Source organism: Labeo rohita, chromosome 21 (assembly GCF_022985175.1).
Source record: "Labeo rohita strain BAU-BD-2019 chromosome 21, IGBB_LRoh.1.0, whole genome shotgun sequence".
Classification (NCBI taxonomy): Eukaryota; Metazoa; Chordata; class Actinopteri; order Cypriniformes; family Cyprinidae; genus Labeo; species Labeo rohita.
Window position 1 is genome coordinate 27,074,290 of NC_066889.1, and position 20,206 is coordinate 27,094,495.

Genomic DNA, 20,206 nt, shown 5'->3' on the forward strand with positions numbered 1-20,206 from the left:
AATTAATAAATTAATAAGCTCATAAATAAATTAATAAACAAAAACAAAATAAATAAAAATGAATATATGAATCATTAAATAAATAAAGTAATGAATAAATAAGTTAATGCATAAATGAATTAATAAATAAGTAATCAAAATAATGGTATGATGTATGAATAAATGATTAAATACACACATAAAACTAATAAATAAACCAATAAGCTAATAAATAAATTAACAAATGAATGAATGAATGCATAAATTAATGAACTGATTAATAAGTGAATGAATTAATAAATCCATTAATTAATAATAATGAATGAATGAATATAACATTTTTAATGAATGAATGAATAAAAAAATAAAAATGAATAAATATTTTTGGTTATTGAATGAGCTCTCAGATAAATAAATTAATAAACAAAAACAAAATAAATAAATAAAAAATAAAGAATATAAATTATTAAAGTAATTAATAATTTAATAAATACGTTAATACATATATGAATTAATAAATATATAATCAAAATGATGGTATGTATGAATAAATTCATAAAAACTAATAAATAAATTAATTAATAAGCTAATAAATAAATGAATTTAATAATGAACAAATTAATGAATGAATGCATAAACAATTTAACCGATTAATAAACAATAAAATGTAAAGATTGCCATTTTTGATGAGTATTTCTGAAAGTGTCAATGAAATCAGTGAACTGTAGTGTATTTTAAAGTCATAACTAAGTATTTATGTGGCGACAGACAAAAAAATCGGCTCAACTCTACTTCACTAGCTCTTCTTTATTTTTTTGCGAAACACTGTTATCAATCCATAAACAAACAAACAGCCAAAGCATTGTGCAAAGCAATTAAGAGTTTTTCTCCATTTCTCACAGTTTCTGACAACCTCATCAACAGGACAAGTGAAAGGCCTCAGAGTAAACACTGTTTGTTTAATGCACAAGCCAACCTCTCAGTCTCTCAGTCTCATTTGTATAGTGGTCTGGCAGAGCGCACCGAAACGCGTTATGCAACATCACAAGCAGTGTAATTGCCATAATAATACTGATCCATTTCCCTGTGTTAATATAAACAAACCAAAGGTGCCTGCTAGTATCTAATGCCCCAGCCAGCCCATAATAAAACAGGTCCAGGTCCACATAAAGTCCATGTGATCAGTGTCAGGTGTGTGCAAAGGTTCAGATGTCCAGATACGCATGTGTGTGTGTGATCAGGTAGAGCCTCACCTACTACATTACGTCTTATTAAACCACAAACCCGCCCTCGAAACACACACATGTGCATGTTCACGGTATGACACACGTGCAAATGTTTCTTTAAGCGCTTAGTGGATGCAATTAAATCCTAATTCACTCAGCTTCATGCTCACAACCTAAGGCCTTGGTTGTGTTTAAACCCTCTGGAATGGTCAGGTCGCATTTTCAGACTAATTTCGCTAACACAAAATACCTAAGGCCTTTATATGCAAGGCTTTACAAAAGTATTTTTAATGCATTAATTTGCCTTGCAATGCACTTTATAATGCATGGCATGTATAACTAAATATCCTGCAATGCATTAAAACACGTCAAACATCCAATTTCAGATGCAATAATGCATTTACAAATATTATTTTAACACTGGCTTCTATTTTGAAAAGATGTAATGCATTACAGCGTACATTGTGAATACTTATATAATGCATTATACATGCAAGTAAAATGTTACCAGTATTTCTTTCATTATTAATCTGGTGCTTAAAAGGAAGGAAATTTAAAGATGCAACATATTGAAATGGGCTTTACCATGCTGATCAGACTGCCAAGAGGTAAAACATTTAAGACATGCATTAAAAATTAAATAAATGTATTTTAAATTAAATAAAATTTCATATGCATACTGTATATAATACATAGCATAGCACATTAACATCAGCATTTTCTGAAAATCTGCTTTGAAACATGCATTGTTAAAGCACTAAACAAATTTAGCTTGACTTGACCTTGATCTTGAATTGATATGACAGCACATTATGAATTATTGTTGCATAATTCATTATCTTTCACATACTAATTGATATCAGAATGTACTGTGCAGTGAACTAATACAGATATATCTTGCGTTTCTTATGCCTGTAATTAGTCTTTCAATGCGATGAGAGAGAAGCGGGCAGGTGTTAGGCGGAGGTTCTTGGCACATAAGCATCATTTAACAAGACAATGTTAAATATTTACAGCGTTCCTGAGTGTCACATTGGAACAGGCTATCTGTTTTAGCAGTAAGAAAGGTTATTTCTCTCTTTCACCCCCATAAAACAGGTTATGAAAGAGAAAAACAGAGGTTTGGAAAGACTGAAACTAATTGAAAAGCAACATTTTTTTCTTCACATCATGTCAGAATTAACTTATCTGAGCTGTGATATCCACAGTAATGGTACTGTACATTACTGTATGGACTCATTTGTTTGTATTTATTTCTCCTAAGGAGCATTAGGAGAAACATTCATCAGAGATGAAGTTGACATCTAAAGTTTGAAAACGATAAAGGTTGAAATGACTAATTTTGAGGTTTCGACATGTAAAAAGCATTCATGTCCTTGTTGAACTCATAATAACAACTTGTAAGATGGAACTTTACTTGTACCACATGACTGCAGAACCACCTGACAACTGCAAATTTTTTTAGGCATTGATCGAAACGCATAATTCCCAGTCCGAGAACGTCCACGGCTCCAAATAGAAAGTCACGTGTTGTCGTCTTGAGCCTACAGTAATTACAACGTGGCGTGAAGGCAACATAATTTCTTCTAAAATATATATATAAACTAAATATATTTAAAAAAATAATAAAAATGAAAATATTAATATATATCCACTGCCGTTCAAAAGTTTGGAATCAGTAAGATTTTTAATTATTTTTTTTTTTCTGCTTATCAAGGCTGCGTTTATTTGATTAAAAATACAGAAAAAACAGTAATATTGTGAAATATTATTGCAATTTAAAATCGTGGTTTTCTGTTTTAATATATTTTAAAATAAAATTTATTTCTAAGATGGAAAGCTGAATTTTCAGCATGATTACTCCAGTCTTCAGTGACACATAATTCTTCAGAAATCATTCTAATATGCTGATTTATTATCAATGTTGGAAACAGTTGTGCTGCTTAATATTTTTTTTGGAACCTGTGATACTTTTTTAGAATTCTTTGATAAATAAAAATTTTAAAGAACAGTGTTTTTTCAAAATAGAAAGTTTGTGTTACGATATACTCTACTATTCAAAAGTTTGGGGTCTGTACATCTTCTTTAAATAAATAAAAAAAGAAATTAATACTTTAATTCAGCAAGGATGTGTTGAATGGATAAAAAGAGATTCTATTTTGAATAAATGCTGTTTTTTTTTTTTTTTACTTTTTATTCATCAAAGAATCAAAGAAAAAATTATCACTGGTTCCAAAAAAAAAAAAAAAAAAAAAAAAAAATTAGCTGTTATGAACATTGATAATAAATCAGCATATTAGTATGATTTCTAAAGGATCATGTGACGCTGAAGACCGGAGTAATAGCTGATGAAAATTCAGTGCTGCGTCACAGAAATAAATTATATTTTAAAGCATATTAAAATAGCAAACCAACATTAGAAATTACAATAATATTTCACAATATTACTGTTTTTTTTGTATTTTTAATCACATAAATACAGCCGTGATGAGCATAAGTGACTCCAAGCTCAAGCTTTTTTCATGTTTTATTCTACAACATAAAATACATCCGTAATACCCCACTCGTAATGTCTTAAGTTTTCACGAGTCTTGAAATCTGATTTTCTAAATAGGCCTACAGAAGTTGCCTGGGACATTAAACATCATCAAACCAAACAGAAAAACTAATCTCCGCTTTTACAAGCTTTCTGTATTTATATTTGCACTCTTGCAAACTATTCTAAACTAGGATTGAAAAGTCTCTTATGTTTATCAAGGCTGCATTTATTTGATCAAAAATACAGAAAAAAACAGTAATATTGCAAAATTTTATTACAATGTAAAATAATGGTTTTTATTTTAATATACTTTAAAATATAATTTATTTCTGTGATGCAAAGCTGAATTTTCATCAGCTGTTACTCCGGTCTTAAGTGTCACGTGTCACGTCCTTCAAAAATCATTCTAATATGTTGATTTATTATTAGAATTACCAATGTAACGTGATTCTTTTTTGCAGGATTCTTTGATGAATAACATTGAAAAGAACAACATTTATTCAAAATATAAATCTTTTCTAACAATGTAAATCTATGCTATCACTTTTTATTAATTTAACACATCCTTGGTGAATAAAAGTATTAATTTCGTTCAAAAAAAGAAAGAAAAATTTACTCATCCCAAACTTTTGAACAGGAGCGTATATTGTTAGAAAACCGTTCTATTTTAAATAAATGCTGTTCTTTTGAACCTTTTGTTGATCAAAGAATTCTAAAAAAAAAAAAGTATCACAGGTTCCAAAATAAAATGAAGCAACTGTTTTCACCATCGATAATAAAAGTAATAAATTCATATTAGAATGATTTCTAAAAGAATGTGTGACACTTTAGCCTGGAGTAACCGCTGATGAAAATTCAGCTTTGCATCACAGGAATAAATTATATTTTAAAGTATATTCAAATAAAAAACATCATTTTATATTGTAACAACATTTTGCAATATTACAGTTTTTGCAGCCTTGATGAGCATAAGAAACGTCTTTAAAAAAAACATTACAAGTCTTACCGATCCCAAACTTTTGAGTTGCAGTGTACATCTCAATTAAAAAATGACCCTTATGCCATGGTTTTGTGGTCCAGGGATACATATATTTAAAAAAATAAATAAAAAGGATTGAACGAGCTGTCAGATGTGACGCTGACGTTGAAGTTAAGATGATCACTAAAATGTGAAACAATCAATAACTTTTGCTAATAATCACTGACCTTATTTTCTATAATACTCCAAAAGCTTAAGTAAAAATGCATTCAGTGATTGAGATCACCACTGGTTCATAAACTCTAAGCTTCATCTTGAAGAAAGAGCAACATCTTTGCAAAAACATCAAGGACATAACTACATAGAAAAAAAATCCTATTTGCATGCAAAACCTAAACTCAAGCGCATTAGTCACGAATGGTTATTCCTCGCACTGTGAATCATTCACGTGTTTCACATACCTGTCTGATTCAGCAAACGCCTCTGAATCCTTCATCTAATCTGGACTGAGACCTGATCTCTCCAAGCATTCGCACAGGCTTGAATCAGCGCTCTTAAAAGTTGCTAATCGGCTGTAAGAGGCTTTAGGATCATTTCCGCTGGACGTAACTAAAGATCTCCACGTTTATTCGGACCCAGTAGAGTCTGGTGTGTTCATGAAGCTCCAGCCGCACATCACTTTGACATCTGCGAGAACCGACGTTCTCCGACAGCGTCCTCCTTTGACACACAGTCCCAAGTCCTCGCGCTTGTATAACGCTTCCTGAATGGCAAGGCGATGATGTCATAGGCCACACGGCGACCGTTGCTGGGTCCGCCGGAGCTGTTGCTTAGACTAAAGACGGGCTTTTTAGATAAGTGTAAGGGACTCCGACAGGCAAGAGAGATCACACAAGGCTTAACAGAGTCAATATGTCAGAGTCAAACGACCTCGGAAAAACTAACTGATTGAAACCTGGAGACCCTGAGTGTGTGTGTGTGTGGAGCTTTCTTTTGTGTTTTCTTTCCCTCCTTCCCACTGATGGTTGACCTCTGGACTTGTATGTAAATCAACATCCTCCTTCAGCAGAATGAGTTTCACTGCTGAGCCTTTATGATATACACTATCGTTCCCATAATTAGGGAGTGTAAATAATGAGGGATTTTTAAAGGAGAAGTCCACTTCCAGAACAAAGATTTACAGATAATGTACTCACCCCCTTGTCATCCAAGATGTTCATATCTTTCTTCAGGCGTAAAGAAATTATTTTTTTTTAGTGCCAGATTACAACAGACCTCATTTAAGGTTACCTTTCCTATACAACAGGTCTGTACCTTGTTCTTTTATTAAACAAACGATTATTTTCGGCCTCTGCGTCTTATTATGTGACGACATAAACGCATGAACTTAATCTCCAAAACCGTTTCATTTAAGAAAATTAGCATCATACCATAGTGTACACACACAAAAACTAACCAGCAACCTGTCAAAATAAAAGTACGGTTTCTCATGTAACAGAAATGTATTAGTCTTGTATTACTTTTGTACAGTATAACGTAGGTGTTTAAATATTCCCATTTCTGGCAAATTTAAATAAAACAATTAAAGGAGAAGTCCACTTCCAGAACAACAATATACAAATAATTTACTCACCCCCTTGTCATCCAAGATGTTCATGTCTTTCTGTCTTCAGTCATAAAGAAATTATGGTTTTTGAGGAAAACATTTCAGGATTTTTCTTCATATAATGGACTTCAATTGTGTCCCCGATTTTGAACTTCCAAAATGTAGTTTAAATGCAGCTTCAAAAGGCTCTAAACGATCCCAGCTGAGGAAGAAGGGTCTTATCTTATTTTTTTTGAAAAATAAAATTTGTATACTTTTTAAGCACAAAAGCTTGTGTAGCACAGACTCTGAGATGCGCGTTTACGACACTACGTACTATTGAATCACCTCGAAAGGTCATGCGGAACTACAGACCCGATGTTTACCCAGCGAACGCGCAAAGACTAAGAAAGTGCAAGTAAGTCAAATGCTGTTTACAAACAAAAAGCTACAACGATGTCGGACAATTCTTAAGTTGTAGGAGAAAATAACATGGAGTTTCTCGCCATTCTTTACCTTTTCGAGCCGGAGTACACAGACGATGAACTTAGACGTGATTCGTAGTAGTGATGGGAAGTTCGGATCATTTTACAGACTCTGACCTTTGAGTCTCGTTCAGCAAAATAAACTAATCTTTTTTTGAGTCATTTCGTTCATTTTAGCAAAATATAATTCAAATGTTACGTGTTACTTCCCTAACACATCTACTGCTTATACAAACGTTGATCACACTACAAACAAGACAAAACTATAATGCTATAAGAAACAGAAAAGATTGAAGCCGCATTTAAACTACATTTTGGAAGTTCAAATTGGGGGCACAACTGAAGTCCATTATATAAAGAAAAATCCTAGGGGAACACTGGGCTTCAAACGATCCCAAATGCAGTTGTAAACGATCCCAGCCGAGGAAGAAGGGTCTTATCTAGTGAAACGATCGGTTATTTTCATTAAAAAAAAATATGAAATACTTTTTAGTCTCAAACGCTCGTCTTGTCTTTCTCTCCCTGAACTCTGTGTATTCTGGTTCAAGACAGTTAGGGTATGTCAAAAAACTCCAATCGTATTTTCTCCCTCAACTTCAAAAATCATTTCGAAATCATCCTACATCGCTGCAGAAGTACAGACCCAGTCTTTGCAAAGTGAACATGCAAAGTGAACATGCAAAGAAGATCAAACACCCTTAACAAAAAAAGGTAAAACAGCGATATAGGACGATTTCGAAGTTGAGGGAGAACATGAGATGGGAGTTTTTAGACATACCCTAACTGTCACGAACAGGAACAAAAACAGTCCAGGCAGAGTAAGACAAGATGAGCGTTTGGCATTAAAAAGTATATAAATTGTATTATTTTTATGAAAACAACCGATCGTTTCGCTAGATAAGACCACTCTTCCGCGGCTGGGATTGTTTACAACTGCATTTGGCCACAAGCCACATTTAAACTACATTTTGGAAGTTCAAACTCGGGACACCATAACAGTCCATTATATGGAGAAAAATCCTGAAATGTTTCCCTCAAAAAACATAATTTCTTTACGACTGAAGAAAGAAAGACATGAACATCTTGGATGACAAGGGGGTTCTGGAAGTGGACTTCTCCTTTAATTATTTGGGTATAAAGCCTGGAATGACCCTTGTTTCCCGCCGCACTGAACAACACTGTAAAGATAGCCAATCAGATTGTAGCTTCATTTTTTTAGTTTGCCCTCAGTATCTCCTCCCAACATCTTGTTTCCTACTTTCCTTCTCTGTACCTGGGAATCGCAATCCTTCTCTTTTCGCATTTCTCCATGTTCTTTCACCTCTGATCTGGAGTCAGTCTGGGTGAACGTGACATCGACACCGTCCTCACACAACCAGGTGTGACACAATGCCTCCCATTATAAGAGCATTATCCAGGCTGAGAGGGGCCTTGTGTGTGTTTGAGTGTTTTTGTGTGTGTGCGCACCTCACTGTGTAAATTGCAGTGTCTGATGTCACTGTCAACCCATGCCAAAGACTCACACTCGCTCTCGACATAAGGAGAATGCTTTCGGAAACATTGCCTTTTTATATGTATATTAATTTATTATTTATATATTTATTTATTTAAGAATTAAATGCATGTTATTCATTCATTTAATAAATAAATAAATATTTACATGCTGCAACTACACATAAAATAACTGTAGCTGAAATTTTTTTTTTCTAGATTTCTCTACTATGTAGTTGCAATTATTTTAGGAAAGAGCATGTAAATAAATGAATAAATAGAAATAACTGAAGAACTGAATAAATACATTTTTGCATGCTGTTAATTCTTAAAATAATTGCAACTGTATGTTTTTTTAATATTATTCTAGATTTCTATACTATGCAATTGCAATTATTTTAGGAAAGAACAGCATGTAAATAAATGAATCAAAAACAACTGAATAAATAAATATTTACATGTTGTTAATTCTTAAAATAAAATTGCAACTGAAATTTGTTCATATTTCTTTGTAGATTTCTCTATGCAGTTGCAATTATTTTAAGAAAGAACAGCATGTAAATAAACGAATAAATAAAAATAACTGAATAAATAAATATTTACATGCTGTTAGTGCTTAAAATAATTGCAACTGTAAATTTTTTAATATTATTCTAGATTTCTATACTATGCATTTGCAATTATTTTAAGAAATAACAGGATATAAATAAATGAATAAATAAAAATAACCGAATAAATAAAAAAAATTTACATGCTGTTAATTCAAATAACTGTAACTGAATTTTTTAAATATTATTAATTTCTCTACAATGCAGATGAAATTATTTTAAGAAGGATCAGTGTGTAAATAAATGAATAAATAAAAATAACTGAACAAATAAATACTTACATTCTGTTAATTCTTAAAATAAAATAATTGCAATTGAATTTTTTTTTTAAGTATAATTTTCTAGATTTGTCAACTATGCAGTTGAAATTATTATTCTTTAAAAAATTTCAACTGCAAATTTTTCATATTTTTCTAAATTTCTTGACTATGCAGTTGTTGTATTTTATTATTGTATTTTTATTTTATTATTAACAGCATATATAAATAAATATAAATATAAATAAATAAATAAATAATAAATAAATAACAGCAAAAAATAGTTTTAATAAATTTAAATGTATTTGCAATTAATGGAATAATTAATTATGATTAAACCAAAAATTTAAACATGCAAAAACTAAGACATTTTCTGAAGAAAATATGAGGTGTTGGTCATGAAAAATAGACCAAACAAATAAATCTTTACTTAACTGTAGTGATGCTCATCTCAGCAAAAATAAATAAATAAAAGTTACGTTATATAGTTAAAGTTAATATCACCTAGATTTCTTTGCAACAGTCTTTAGAAACCCAACTGAACAAAATATAAATTTTTTTAAATCAAATTAGGTAAATGTATTAAACAACTTTAAATGAATAGATTAAAAAAATGTTATCATTTACTCATCCTCATGCCATTCAAAACTGTATGGCTTTCATTTCCCTGTAAAACTAATAAAAAGAATATTATTTTACAAACTGTCATCTTTTCTGTCCACACAGTAAAATTCAAAAGTTCCAATTTTGATTTTGGACCCCATTAACTTCCATTGTATAGACAATGTATCAGTTGAAACATTCTTCAACATTGTTCCAAACATCAAAATGTGACGTTAACTCTTACATACATACTTTTCCAAGTAAAGATCCACTTCAGCCCTGGAAAGCTTTCACAATCATGTGAATCACCCAATTGAACTGTTCTTTAGAACTGCTGCTCTTAACTAACACACATCATTGTGTACCAGAGCTGAAACCACAACACATGCGATGCTGTAAACCACACGGCATCGCTCACTCCTGTGAGAACACAGGCGTCTTTGTGTCGGCAGCGATGCTAGTGCTCTGTAACCTATATCTGACTGTGTGTGTGTGTGTGTGTGTGTGTGAGATAGACTAACTCTCAGAAGACTAACCCTGCTCAGCCCCGCCCCCTAGAGGCCTCGCCATACACATCCACCTGTCACCATGGCAACGCTCCACACCTGCCAGTTTCACCTGTAACTCAGGCCCGTATCGTGTGTCCAGCATCGCTCACGTGTGCTCTCAAAACAAAACTCATGCTTTTAATGGGTTAACAGGCCAGGGATCTAATGGCAGCCAACAGTAAGACAGGATCAGACCTGTATGCGTGTCTTTATCGGAAGGAAAGTGTTTTCTATTTTTAGTGGTGTTAAACACGTCCACCCTTCTGCAGTCATGTTGATAATGGCAGTGCAAGGCTAGTGTGTGCACCTCCTGTGTTTAGACAAGACTGTAGGACCAGCACAGTAAAGTATGATCGCATACAAATTAATAAAAAAAACAAAAAACAACAACAACAACAACCCCTGATAGATTAAATTGAGATAAAGAGAGAATTACATAGACTTATCAAACAAACCTGTGTTTGCATTTCTTGTTCTAAATCATATTATCATGACCATGACTAAGAATCAGCACCAAAAAATCCTACAAAACTGGTTATATATTGTGTATAGATATACACACTACCAGTCAAAAGTTTAGAATGATTAAGATTTGTTTTTGAAAATAGTCTCTTCTGCTCACCAAGGCTGCACTTATTTGATTAAAAATACAATAAAATCAGTAATATTGTAATATATTATTACCATTTAAAATAACTGTTTTCTATTTGAATATATTGTAAAATGTAATTTATTTCTGTGATCAAAGCTGAATTTTCAGCATCATTACTCCAGTCTTCAGTGTCACATGATCCTTCAGAAATCATTCTAATATGCTGATTTGCTGCTCAAGAAACATTTCTGATTATTATCAATGTTGAAAACAGTTGTGCTGCTTCATATTTTAGTGGAAGCTGATATCAGTTTTTCATGATTCTTTAAAAAAAATCATATTCGTTAAACACTGTAAAAGTATAGAAATCCGTTTCTGCCACTGAATAAAAAATAAAAAAGGTAACTGCGACTTTTTACCTCACAATTGCTAGTTTACATCTCACAGTTCTGACTTTTTTTCTCAGAATTGAGATATAAACTCGCATAAGCTCGCTTTCTAAAAAAAGTCAGAATTGTGAGATGTAAACTCACACTTTTTTCTAAGAATTACGAGTTGATATCTTGCAATTCTGACTTTATAACACGCAGTTGCAAGTTATTAACTTGCAAGATTATTAACTTGCAAGAAGTTATTAACTAATTAAGAGTTGTGAGACATAAACTCACAGTTTTGAGAACATATCAGTCTTTTTGCCCCACCAAATTGCATTTTACACACAATTCTGAGAAAAAAACAGAATAATTGCAAGATATAAACTCGCATTTGTGAGAAAAATTCTGAATTTTACGTTTTTATCATGCAGTTCTGAGAAAAAAAGTCAGTTTTGTGAGTTTATATCACAATTATCAGAAAAATGTCAGAATTGCATGTTTGTTTTTAATGCATTTCTGAGAAAAAAGTCTGAATTCTGAGTTTATATCTTGCAATTCTGATGTTATAACGCACAATTGTTGTTAATATCACAACTGTGAGAAAAAAATCAGAATTGTGAGAAAAACGTCAGAATTTGCGAGATACAAACTCACATTTGCAGAAAAAAGTCAAAATTGTGAGATATAAACTTGAATTTGCAAAAAAGTCAGAATTGCGAAAAAAAAAAGTCATTTTATTAGTTTATATCTTGCAATTCTAAATTTATAACTCGCAATTGTAATTTTATATCCCAATTCAGAGCTAAAAACAAATTGCAAGATTTAAACTCACAATTCCGAGAAAAAAGTCAGAATTGCAAGATATAAACTGAGATTTGCAAGAAAAAAATTTGAATTGCGAGTTTATGTCATGCAGTTGTGAGTTAAAAGTCAGATTTGCAAGTTTATATCTCACAATTATGACTTTATAACTGGCGATTATGAGTTAAATCACAATTCTGAGAAAAAAAGTCGCAAGACAAAAATAAGAATTGCGAGTTTATATAATGCAGTTCTAAAAATACAATTTCGCAACTTAATAACTCACAATTGCGAGAAAAAAAGACTTGCATGACGTAAACTCGCAATTCCACGAAAAAACGTCGGAGTTGCGAGTTATATCATGCAGTTCTGAAAAAAAAGTCAGATTTTATATCAGAGTTTATATCTCGCAATTCTGACTTTATAACTCGCAATTGTGAGTTTATGTCATAATTTGAGAAAAAAGTCAGGGTTGTGAGATATAAACTCGTATTAGTCAAGAATAAAATTCTGAATTGCGAGTTTATATAATGCAGTTCTGAGAAAAAGTCAGATTTGCGAGTTTATGTCTCGCAATTCTGACTCAATAACTCACAACTGGGAGTTTATATCCCAATTCTGAGAAGAAAAAAAAAAGATTTGCAAGATGTAAACTCAATTCTGAGAAAAAAAATATGAATTGCGAGATTTAAACTCGTATTTGAAAGAAAAACGCCAGAATTTTATATAATGCAGTTCTAAGAAAAAAAGTCAGATTTGCGAGTTTATATCTTGCAATTCTGACTTTATAACTTGCAATTGCGAGTTATAAATACAATGTGTCAACTCGCAATTCTGACTTTTTTTCTTGGAATTGCGAGTTTACATTTTGCAAATGTTTTTTTTTCTTCTGTATTTATAACTCGCAATTGCAAGTTTATATCACAGTTCCGAGACAGAAGAAAGATTTGCAAGATGTAAACTCGCAATTCTGAGAAAAAAGTTTACATCTTACAGACCTGCAAGATAATTTTTTTTTTTTTTAATTCATTGGCGGAAACTGGCTTCCATATAACAGTGTTTTTCCATTGCAACAGAAATGTAATAAAAACTCTATAAATAGTTGCAAATTAACTTATTAGTCACCTAAATACACAAAAAAAGTGTAAAAAAACACTGTGTGCAACTGTATTGCAAACACCCACTTCATCTTAGCATTGTTGCATAGGATCTTGCATTGGTAAACACCATCAGAAAAGGTAATTATCTACTTAATGTAAACTGTATGGTTAGTAGCGCAACATTTATACAGAATTCAGCTGATGTTCAACAGGTGTGAGTGAGGAGAATGAGGAAACGCTTGCACTAACAAAGAGTGTTTGGAAATGATCAACCAAAATAGCTATTTCAAGATCTACAGCTCTGCTGTGCTGTCAATAAATTATTATAAATAAACTAAATGAACAGGAAATGATCTTCACATATGCTGCCATTCAAAAGTTTGAGGTCAGATTTTTTTTTTGTTAAGAAATTAATACATTTATTCAACAAGGACACGTTAAATTGTTCAGTTTTGAATGTTTGAATGATTTGTGAAGGATCATGTGACACTGAAGACTGAAAAAAAAAAAATCAGCATTGCATCACAGAAATAAATTACATTTTGCAGTGTATTCACATAGAAACCAGTTATTTTAAATTGTAATATTATTTCACATTTTTACAATTTTTATTGTATTTTTTGATCAAAGAATGCAGACTTGGTGAATAAAAGAGTCTTCAAAAAAGAACAAAATGAACAGGTCTTACCTTCGCACCGTGAGCTGCAGTGTCTTGTAGGATCCTTTAACGAGAGATATGGCCTCCTGTCTCCATCCGCTCAACTCCACCTCATTAATGACGACCACCTCGTCTCCCACCTGCAGGGGGTGCTGCAACAGAGACGCCTTCCCGCCCTCCTCTACCTGTGGGACGTTAAGAAAACACACACAAACGGACCGTGAGCGCTCTGTGCGGTAACAGATAGAGGCTATGAGGGCTCTGCGAACTAAATTAAAAACACATGGATGCTCAGTGCCCCCAGTAAAACCCGCCCAGAATTCAAAGAATGTTTTCTTTGGACCTTTACGCCTACACATTCAGCGAGTCTCCAGACACTAATATTTTGGTCACACAATCCCTCATCCGGGTCGGACGGAGGATGCAGTCCCACGTTACAAAAAGCTCAGCAGCATCCAGACGACATAATGTCATTGTGCACCTGAGAGGACTCCATTCACTCTTTTACGGCTTCTAAACAATACACAGAGCACAAGGCATTATTCACACGCAGGAAATGTAATGTTTTGATATTGCAAACACAAAGAAACCTCTGTAAATCCCAAGTAGCATCTCAATGTGGACAAAGAAAGACAGAATTAGATAGATAAGATCGGTTAATGGACTGTTTTCTTGAAAACATGTACAGTTTCACACATATTTGTTTTGACGACGGATCTCCAATACGCTAAAGAAAAACCTGTTGTGTGACGGTACAATATTCCCTCTGGAAACCGATGTATTTGTGTGTATGTGACAATAGCATTTCAATTGTTTTTATTGTGGCTTGCGTCAAAAAAGTTTAAAGAGTTTCTAGAAACAGAACTCTTACACTCTCATTTATGTTTACTTTAATTTAATGTCATTTTTACCTTGGCTTAACTGTCTTGATATAAAACAAATGGTTCCAGTGTTGTTGTTGTTGACTGAAACTAAAACTTTAAAAAATCTAAATGAAGCTGAAATATAAATATGAGATGAAACACCTTAACTTAAAAAACTAAAACCTAAAATTGAAACAAAAATTAGAAAAGTTGAAGTACTAAAATTACTAAAATAATAATAAAATAAAGCTAAACAGAAATATTTTTTTAAGAATAACAAAAATGAAAAAAGCACAAAATTACTACAACATAAACAAAATTTATAAAGATAAAAAATGACCAAAGCAAAACTAAAATCACTAAAATTAAATTAAAGCAAAAAAACAACAACAACAACAACAAAAACTAATAACATGACAAAAGCACCAAACAAAATGACTAAAACTTAAACTAAACTTAAGATAAAAATGACGCTAAAAAAAAGAATAAAATGACAACAGCAAAAACAAAATTAAATTAAACCTAAAATTAAAATAAAGGCACAAAACTAAATTACTATAATTTTAACTAAAAACAAGGTAAATCTGAAAAAAAGTCAAATGCACAAAACAAAATTACTACAACTTACACTAAATTTTAAAAGCTAAATAAAAAATAACAAAAGCAAAAACAAAATTACTAAAACTGAACCTAAAATTAAAAAATTTAAATAAACCAAAAACTCCTAATAACACCACAAAAGCACAAAACAAAATTACTAAAACTTGAATTAAATTTAAGATAAAAAAATGAATAAAATGACAACAGCAAAAAAAAAAAAGAAAAAAAAAAAAAGAAAATAAAGTAAATAAAGTGACAAAAGCACAAAACAAAATTAATAAAATAAAATAAAATTAAAATAAAATTAAGAAAATAATAAAGCTAAAAAAAAAAAAAAAAAAAAAAAAAAAAAAAAAAAACTAACAAAAATGACAAAAGCAAATAACAAAATTCCGGGACCAACAGGGATGTAGAAACTCATCTTCTTTAAAATCTTAAACTTCCGTGTTTGTTAGCACTTATTGGAAGCCGAATACAGAAGTAGCCAAAACAATTAGTTTGCATGAAGCAAACCACAAACAGTGAGTCATTAGCTTTACTTTAGTTCTGTCATACACATTATTATTAAAATACGGCACTTAAAAATGAATGTTAAGCCATATGAATTTGTATAGCGCTTTCACAATTCACATCATTTGAAAGCATCTTTACAGGAAGTTATAATGTAACAGGAAGTCATATTATAGTGTCTATGAAGTCCCTACAAAACAGTTTCATTAAAAACTTGCTTGCATGTAATTTATTTAAAGCTAATTGAGTAGGTTTTTAGTTCCTGGATTGAGCCTACTTGGGAATAAAATATTAATAATAACAAATATAAAAAGTACTAAAATTACTAAAACTAAAACTGAGAAAAAAAGTAAACTAAATAGAAATATTAAAAACTAATAAAATTGACAAAAACACATAAAATTATAAAACTAAAATAAAAGAATAATTACTACTAAATATAATAATTACAAAAATATATATAAAATTATTAATATTTATTGTATTTATATTAATAACTACTAAAACAAAAATTAAAAGTAATAAAGCTCAATAAAAATAATAAAAAACAGAAATGCATAAAAATAAAAGCATGTAATTACTACTAAATATAATAATTACACAAAAATTATATACAATTATTAATATTTATTGTATTTATGTTAATACTACTAAAACTAAAATAAAATAAGTTTAAAAATAAGTTTAAGTTGAAGTATTAAAACTGCTCAAATTAAAAGTAATAAAGCTCAATAAAAATAATAAAAAACAGAAATGCATAAACATAAAAGCATGTAACGCAAATACTAAAATATTACAATTAAAATGGAAACCCAAAAATAAAAGCTAAATATTTAAAATATTAATAACTACTCTATTAGTACATAAATAATCCAAAAAAATTTGAGACAGACCATACAAACTTAGACACATGACCTGATGGATATCGGCAAATTATATTTTGGCTTCCCAAACAACCATAAGCCATTGTAATTGGCTTTGGATAAAAAAGAGCCTGCTAATTAACAATAAACAATGGCTGATTACCAACTAATAAAATCAAAACATACTGGTGGATTGTCAAGCCAGTTCCACCAGAGAATAAGATTCAACCTCTGGTGTTTTGTTAGCATTCCCTACCAGCAGACAAATCACTGGCAAGCAAAATAAGTCCTTCAGGAAGCCCTTTCAAGATAACACGCAGAACAAACCAGCATTTTATTCTCCTTCTAAAGACGTGCATTTGGAAATCGTCCCCAATTGTCTATCGTTTCCTGTTAAAACCTGTCCTCGCTCAGCTCTTTCCTGACAACGCTCGCTCTCAAAAGCCCGCCGTGAGCCGCTTCCTCACGCCATTCAAATCACGGCATATTCAGAATAATTGTACGAGCAAGCATGTCTTTCCTTTCACCGGTTATTGAGCGTAAAGCCAGGCGGTTGAAAGAAAAGACGGCTAGCGGAGATTTACTTAACACTCGGCCTCGGGGCCGTCAATAGGAGTGTTTAATTGTGGATGTGCTGCCAAGCCGGTGATAATGAATCCATTAATATGTAACTGAACAAAGCGTCTAATTCTCTTAACCTTATTTTAACCCCCGACTTCCTGGGGTTCGGGTCGCTCTTAGCTCGTCTTCTATTGCCGCCACACTGTAAACAACACGCCGCATTCTGAAACGGACGTATAAAAGAGCAGCTCCACAGAAGAGGCTGAATCAGTATTCAAGACTACATAAAGTACGGTTGGAATTGCTATGTAGGCTTTTTTTGATCATCTCTCTTCTTTTGTTGTTTTCCAGGCTCTCGCGAATTCCGCCGCTGACATTCCGCTCTCTCTCTGTGTTGGGTCTTTGCCAGAGGCCTGGGCTTTATCCTGCCCTGTGTTTGCCTGCTCTCAAGGAGAAGATGAAGGGGTACGGACAGTGTGGGGGGTCAGAGAAAGAAGAGATGTTTGGAGTAAGATAAAACCGCTGCATATTATTCAAAGTGGCACATTATTCATGCTATTTTCGCAGTATGCTGTAAATATCAGGCTTTGGGAAGCTAATTTGACATCTAGACACAAGCTACTTGTAGTAGAAGTACATCAACTATAGTGCAACGAGTGAAGCCTTTTTCAAATATATAACTAAAATATATTATCTTATGCTACTGTTCAAAAAAGGATGCTTTAAAGGGATAGTTCACCCAAAAATGAAAATTACCACATGATTTACTCACCCTTAAGCCATCCTAGGTGTATATGACTATATTAAAAAATGCCCTAACTCTTCCTAGTTTTATAATGGCAGTGAATGGCTGTTGAGATTTTGAAGCAATATAAAGTGCATCCATCCATCATAAAAAATACTTCACACAGCTCCGTGAGGTTAATAAAGGCCTTCAGATGCATAAGCTCTGGTAAGAATATGCTAGTCTCGTAAGAAGCAAGTTTTGTTTACAGCAAAGGAAAACCAGTCTCCTCTTCTCGATTGCTGATTCTTTTGACACAAACGCATCAATTTGCTTCGGGAGGCCTTTATTAACCCCCCAGAGCCATGTGGAGTACATTTTATCATGGATGGATGCAGGTTTTTGGACTTGGAGCTGTGTGGAGCACTTTTTATGATGGATGGATGCACTTTTTTTGACTTCAAAATCTCAACACCCATTCACTGCCATTATAAAGCTCGGATGAGCCAGGACATTTTTCAATATGGGGGTTTTAATTTTAATTTTTTGGTGAGCTATCCCTTTAAATTGATCAAAAGTGACAGTGAATGCATTTATAATGTGACCAAAAAATGATATTTCAAATGCTGTTCTTTTGATCTTTCTATACATCAAAAGGGATGGTTCACCTAAAAACTGGCAATTTCCCCATGATTTACTCACCCTCAAGCCATCCTAGGTGTATATGACTTTCTTCTTTCAGATGAAAACAATCAGAGCTTTATTTTGCTTCAAAATGTCAACAGCCATTCACTGCCATTATAAAGCTCGGAAGAGCCAGGATACTTCTCACTGGAGCTTACGCTACACCAACGTCATCCGCTGGAACGACACTTTCTCACAAACGCGCCTACGACAGTTAGCGGAAGCTAGAGATTATAGTGTATTAAGTTTTAATCTGGATATTTTTCTTACAAAAATGCATCTATTCGGTTCAGGGGACCTATATTAACTCCCAGAGCCATGTGGAGTACTTATTATGACGGATGGATGCACCTTTTTGGTCCTATGTCATCCGCTGGAACGCCACTCGTGCACGCACATACGACAGTTAGCGGAAACTACAGATTAGAGTTTATAAAGTTTTAAATATGGATATTTTCTTACACAAACGCATTGATTCGCTTTTGGAGGCCTTTATAACCTCTGGAGCTGTGTGGAGCACTTTTTATGATGGATAGATGCACTTTTTTTGACTTTAAAATCTCAACACCCATTCACTGCCATTATAAAGCTCGGATGAGGTAGGACATTTTTCAATATAAACAGCACAACTGTCTTCCACATTGGTGATGGTAAGAAATGTTTCTTGGGCAGCAAATCATCATTAGAATGATTTCTGAAGGATCATGTGACACTTAAGACTGGAGTAATGATGCTAAAAATTCAGCTTTGCATAACACAAATAAATTACATTTTAAAATATATTTACATAGAAAACAGTTATTTTAAATTGCAATAATATTTCAAAATATTACTGATTTTACTGTATTTCTAATCACATAAATGCAGCTTCAGTGAGACTTTTTTTCAAAAACACTGTAGGTACAACTACTACATCATAATATCACTGACCTTTGCACTATTACTGTACAGGATGTTTGTATTTCCATATACATATTAGCACACATCTAAATCCATTCACTTCAAATTCATAATTAGCTTCTAGGTTCATACACAGATAAACTTCTGCAAATTTTCTACAAGCAAAAGCATAAAAAAAACAATGCACTTACAATTTTAATCTTGCATACTATTTAGGACAAACAGCATGCAAACTGAGATACAGCCAGGCATATCCATCAACCAACAGTTACTGGTGCTGACACTACCACACACACACACACACTCCCATCTCTCTCAAGAGCAGATTTGAGTGTGAGGCGCTGAAAGAAACCCATCGGTGACATTTACACCACCCATAAGCCCCAAGCTTTCGCTCTATCTCTCCCTCTCACCCTTTCGTCCGTCACTGTCCCGCTGTATTACTCCTCTGTCTCTCTCCCCAGATAAGAGCAGCTCTCAAGGCCTATAGCTCCTCTTCATCCTCCCTCCTTATCTCCGGTTTCGTCCGGGCGTCTTAACCGCGCTCCGAGGCCGTATTGTTGCCGTGGTAATGGTGACAAGCTCTTAAAGGGGGAGTGAAGGGCCGCGGCTGTTGTTTGCGTCCTGCTCACTATTCAGCACAACACACTTCACAGCTCACTACGACACACAACAC

At 32.8% G+C, this 20,206-nt stretch overlaps 1 protein-coding gene across 2 annotated transcripts in view; it reads right to left on the minus strand.

Moving 5' to 3' along the window:
• shroom3 (shroom family member 3) overlaps window positions 1-20,206 on the minus strand; it is a 70,700-nt gene that overhangs the window by 42,960 nt on the left and 7,534 nt on the right. The window contains exon 2 of one of the 2 annotated variants that reach the window (XM_051093042.1): window positions 13,856-14,010. In XM_051093042.1, coding sequence (XP_050948999.1) covers window positions 13,856-14,010 — 155 coding nt within the window. Of the gene's footprint in view, window positions 1-5,184; window positions 5,569-13,855; window positions 14,011-20,206 lie in introns of those variants that run through there. The other variant, XM_051093044.1, reaches the window with a different exon arrangement.